This window comes from Lolium rigidum, chromosome 1 (genome assembly GCF_022539505.1).
Source record: "Lolium rigidum isolate FL_2022 chromosome 1, APGP_CSIRO_Lrig_0.1, whole genome shotgun sequence".
Lineage (NCBI taxonomy): Eukaryota > Viridiplantae > Streptophyta > Magnoliopsida > Poales > Poaceae > Lolium > Lolium rigidum.
The window spans coordinates 292,674,194-292,679,125 of NC_061508.1; the positions used below are offsets into that span (position 1 = coordinate 292,674,194).

The 4,932-nt window shown below is 49.5% G+C and overlaps 1 protein-coding gene across 1 annotated transcript; it reads left to right on the plus strand.

The window, feature by feature from the left end:
* The first annotated feature begins 2,477 nt into the window (after positions 1-2,477).
* LOC124683934 lies at positions 2,478-4,385 on the plus strand. The gene is made up of 4 exons (XM_047218349.1): positions 2,478-2,686; positions 2,863-2,955; positions 3,040-3,525; positions 3,764-4,385. The coding sequence occupies exons 1-4, from the start codon at positions 2,642-2,644 to the stop codon at positions 4,262-4,264; spliced, it is 1,125 nt and encodes a 374-aa protein (XP_047074305.1). The 5' UTR covers positions 2,478-2,641; the 3' UTR covers positions 4,265-4,385.
* The last annotated feature ends 547 nt before the right edge of the window (positions 4,386-4,932 follow it).

Below are 4,932 nucleotides of genomic sequence, written 5' to 3' on the forward strand. Positions count from 1 at the left end.
GCTGAACACCGGAGACTGCTGCAACACGTTGATGTCATTGTGTGATCCCGCCATGCCAAATAAAGAATGCCAAATCCACATGTCTTAATCTACTACAACTTCAAGCACCACACTGCAATATCCATGAAGCCCTTTGTATATACCTTGCTAGGCAAACAGGCAGTTCTTCCATGACCAGTGCGTGCAATCGATTCTTCCAAGCATTCCAGGGAATCCTATGGCAGCATTTTGTGCCATGATCCTTGAAGTCTCTTCCTCAGTTAGCGAGTAGTATTTTCCAAACTTTCCCACCACAGCTCGGCAAAACTTGTACATGCACTCAACGGCAGTAGACTCACTCATGCGGAGGTAGTCGTCCTGTGTATCAGCAGGCGCTCCATATGCAAGCATTCTCATGGCGGCGGTGCACTTCTGAATCAACGAGAACCCGACAAGGCCTACAACGTCGTGCTTGAGCTTGAAGTAGGGGTCGAACTCTCCAACGCCATGGAGGATATTCATGAACAAACCCTTGCTCATCCTATAAAAGCGCCGAAAATTGTCGGTATGTATTGCCTCATCTGCGAAGTAGTCATTGTACAACATGGTATGCCCCTCCATCCTCTGTCGAGGCTTCGACTTATTTCTCCCCGGCTTTGATCCTCCACGGCGGGGCCTCTTCTGCTTCTTCACCTCGGTGTCAATCATGTCTTGGAGGGACGCGATGTTCAGCAAATGCTCCCGGATGTCGTCGTCGAAGGCTTGCTCGTCCTCCAGCAGTCAGACAAGCATCTCGTCGTCGCTATCCATGTCTGAAGCAAAATCAATGGTTAAAATTGCGCCACGGCAGACGAGGAAACGAACAGCGGCCAATCGGGCCTACCTGGCAAGTCGTCGAACACCTTGTGTGCGTGAAGGTGGGTTGGATTAGACGCCGCATTCTAGGACGCGCTGGCGAAGCGGCCGGCGAGAGCACCAGCCGTGACGAAGGTGCCGACTCTCAGAAGAGATCAGTCGTCAAAACGGCCGGCAAATCCAGCGGCGGCAGAGGGGTGCGAGGGCGGGAGGGAAGGCGTGACGAGAAATAAAAGGCGCGAAACAATGGTTATGGAAATAGTCGCCGACAGATGGGATCCCGCCTTGCTTTTCGTTGTGTCCGGCGTGCCCGGAGCATCCCCTGTGGGGCGGGGACGGGCTCGGGGCGCCGGACACCGTATCGGGCCGCGCCGGACAAAAAGAGGCTTTGGGGGTTTGGGGGACGCTTTGGGGGACAAAGCTGGAGATGCTCTCATGCCCTTCAATCCTTTCTCTCCTCAACTTCTGTCTACCGAACACCGATCCACCTATTTTTGGCTTCTTGACGGTGCGAATTGCTAATAGTATGGATATGTTCTCTTCTTCCTCTTGGTCGTACTCGTCATCCGATGAATCGTATGATGAACTCTACAAATATCAATATGCAATGACTTCACTACAACTAGCTACTAGCAAAAAATCGACAAAATGATGGCGGCCGGCAGAGACGCATACCTTGCGAGCAAACCAGCGAGCATCTTGGCTGCGCCATGTTGACAGTAGGCTCGACGACGACGGCATGGCGACGGTGGCGCGGGGTATGGTGAGGAGAAGGCGCGGGGGAGGCGGGGAGAAGCGCCGGCCTTGTGCCCATCGTTGGCGATGGCGGTCGGTCGGTACAACGCGGCGGAGCGGCCGGAACTGCTGGCAGGAGGCACGGGCGAGGCGGATCTACGGCGCGGCGGCGAGCTACAGCAGGGCCGGCGGCGGAATCGTGCGGCAGTGGCACGGTGGGAAAATGGAGGCCGCGGGGGGGATTTTCAGCCGTTGTGTATTCGCGCGCATCCGCATACATGCCGCGCGCTGCAGCCGACGCGTCATATTTGGCGCTCTGGATAGTGCAAAAAGCCGCGCGCTCCAATTTTTTTGCAGCGCCGCCGCGGATAGCGCACCTGCTGGAGGACCGATTCCGTCTGCGTGCGCTGTATATTGGCGGTTTATTTAGCGCGTGTGCATTATAGCACGCCTGTTGGAGATGCTCTAAAGAACTACTCCTGCAAGACCAAGTCTGTATACTTTGAATGGTCCATCACGCTATGTATCTCTCTTTTAAATCGAGTTAATAGTTAATTGATGTCGTTGAAATACATTTACATTCTAATAAAGTCCAAGCAACCAATAATGGAGGGACGAACATGGAATATACCTGTAGCCGGGTTCCATGGCCACAACAATTATTAATATCAATTGTTCAACACGTAAAACAACTTTATATTTGCTATCACTAAAATTAATCTATGATTCATTGACAGGGACATCCATATTTCTTATGTGTTCATCAACTAGTGTACAACCGGGGTGGTATATTGCTATATTTCAAGGCAAACCATGGTTAAACAGCTGGCGAACTTAGCTGCTACTATATTCCAAGGCAAACCATGGTTAAACAGCTAGTGCCAACCCCCCCACCCCTAAAAGCCAAGTTGAGAAGCAACCGAGACAGAGATCCAACATATTAATAACAGCCACCTTTCTTGCTACTTGATGCTATGCATCACCGTATACTTAATTGACTTCATCATACACCTTCACGATTGTTTTTGTCACTTAGAATTTTCATTGTAGGCCAACAGGTCTAGAACACAACATGTGTGGGAAATTGGATGAGTTTCATCTCCTCATGGAACAAAAGGTATGCTTTTCAGCAAACTGGTGGCAAATTATCTATCTGTGCTTTGTCAAAACATAAGTTCTACTGTTCATATTCTTGCAAGCATGATCAGATATCTCCATATTGTGCTATAATTTTTTTGATAGAACATAAAATCACAGTGTTCCTGTTTTGATTTGCCTTCACTAATAATTTAGGGTGTACCCGATGGAGAATTTAAAGGAGTTCGTTCCTTGGTAGCCAAACCTCCAACTGCGAGCACTTCAAGGCCAAACAGCATGGTTGTTAAGGTAACTCCATTAAATTCTCGTCTATAACAAAGCTCGGTTTTGAACCTATGAATTCATCGAAACATATCGGCCCCCAAATTACAGAAGGTGTGCCCACGGGAGTACATCCCGCCGCACATCGTCGCGGAGGCTATCTCGACGCTACACGGCCTCGATCTGCGGTGGTCGGGGCCGATCACGCCCGGCGAGCGGCTTTACGTGGAGCAGTACGTGATGGCTAAGTACCCGCAGTACTCACACGGCCTCATCGAGGAGGAAAGCTGCGACAAGGACGACCTCTACTCCACCTACTACAGCACTGGCAGTATGACCTCGCCGGAGGGTGGATCTAGTGAGAGGCGGAGGTCGTCGCCGACGGGGTCACCATCGTCGGCGAGGCCAGACATCGACATGGTTAGGCTGGAGCCGTCGCGGCTGCTGGACATCCTGACCAAGAAGTCGTCCTTCACGGGAAGTTTCATCTCCATACCCGAGATCCAGGCCCGGAATAGGGTGCTCCGGCACTGCGGGCTCACCGACGACGAGTACCTCGTGCTTTTCGCCGCCACGCCCAAGGACGCAATGATGCTGGTAGGGTCCTCAACACTTAGATGATCAAGGTCGTTGAAACTGACATATGAACCTCCATTCTCATTGAGGAAATTTACATATCTTTCCACTACAACTGAAAATAAATACAGTTTTTGGTACAAAAATTGCCACAGTCCTTTAATTTGGAAGTGAAATCTAAACATATGTGTAACTTTATTAGAGAGAAAACACTTGCTTAACTTAATCCACCTGAAAAAGAAGTTGCATGCATACGCAGGTTGGTGAGAGCTACCCATTCTTCCGGAACAACTACTACATGTCGATCCTAGGTGAGGACCGCGACTGCATCCGCGCCTTCGCTTCGTACAAGGAGGCTAAGGTCATCGCCGCGCCGGAATCCTGGCTGGACCTCCGCATCAAGGGCTCCCAGCTGAGCCAGTACTTCCGCCGCAAGTCCAAGCTCGCGCCCAAGGGCCTCTTCGCATACCCCGCCGTCTCAGCCGCAGATAGTGACGGAGTTGCCCCGCCTCCGCCAAGTTACTCCCTGCACTGGGTCTCGGAGGCGCATCGCAACGCCTGGCACGTGCTCCTGGACGCCACCGCACTGGTCATCGGCGAGGACCGGCTCCCGCTGACGCTGCACCGGCCAGACCTCGTGTTGTGCACGCTCGACGACACGCACTCGCAGAAGCCGTCCGCCATGGTCACCTGCTTACTCGTAAGGCGGAGGTCCTTCGACACGTCCACCCTATCGCAGCCGCAGCAGCAGAAGCAGTGATCGATGAAGTGGTCGATCCATCTCATGCTTATATTAACACGAACTACGACTACAACTATTTGATGCTCTGCTTCCATGCTTGTATTGTCTATGGGAAGGTGTTTTAATGTTTGAGCTTCAACTGTCCGTCAGTCCTCGGAAAACAATACAATGACTTTCGATGTATGAGAGCAAAATATTTTGGCCGTAAATACATATAAAGTACTACATCCGCTCAAATTAATAAGGCTTTTATATTTTTAAAACTCAAACTACATGAAGTTTGACTAAATTTTTAGGAAAAATTATTATTATGTATAGTCCAAAATCAACACCTTTAGATACATCATGAAATATATTTTCATATGATATCTATATAATATCGTGATTCTTGTAGTTTTTCTGAAAGTTCGATCAAATTTTACTTAGCTTAACTTTTCAAAAAGTAACATAGGTTTTATTCATTGGAAACGATGGAGTAAACAATTTGTGCGAGCTGATAAAGGCATGGATGTTTTTCCACAAGTATGTGGATCGTCCATTGAATATCCAAGATCCGTTTCGCAAAAAAAAAAAAACTATCCAACGTCTAAATAAAACAGGTACTACCTCTGTTCTTTATTAATCGACGCCGGGTATGAACGTGTATAGGCTATTTTGGCTGCACAACTCACGTCAATTTAATCCGA

Bases quoted from the DNA above. Each gene is read 5' to 3' on its own strand.
- LOC124683934 (XM_047218349.1), top strand. From the start codon at position 2,642: ATGTGTGGGAAATTGGATGAGTTTCATCTCCTCATGGAACAAAAG. The intron at 2,956-3,039 runs GTAACTCCATTA...CCCAAATTACAG, and splicing joins CAAACAGCATGGTTGTTAAG to AAGGTGTGCCCACGGGAGTA. The intron at 3,526-3,763 runs GTAGGGTCCTCA...ATGCATACGCAG, and splicing joins CCAAGGACGCAATGATGCTG to GTTGGTGAGAGCTACCCATT.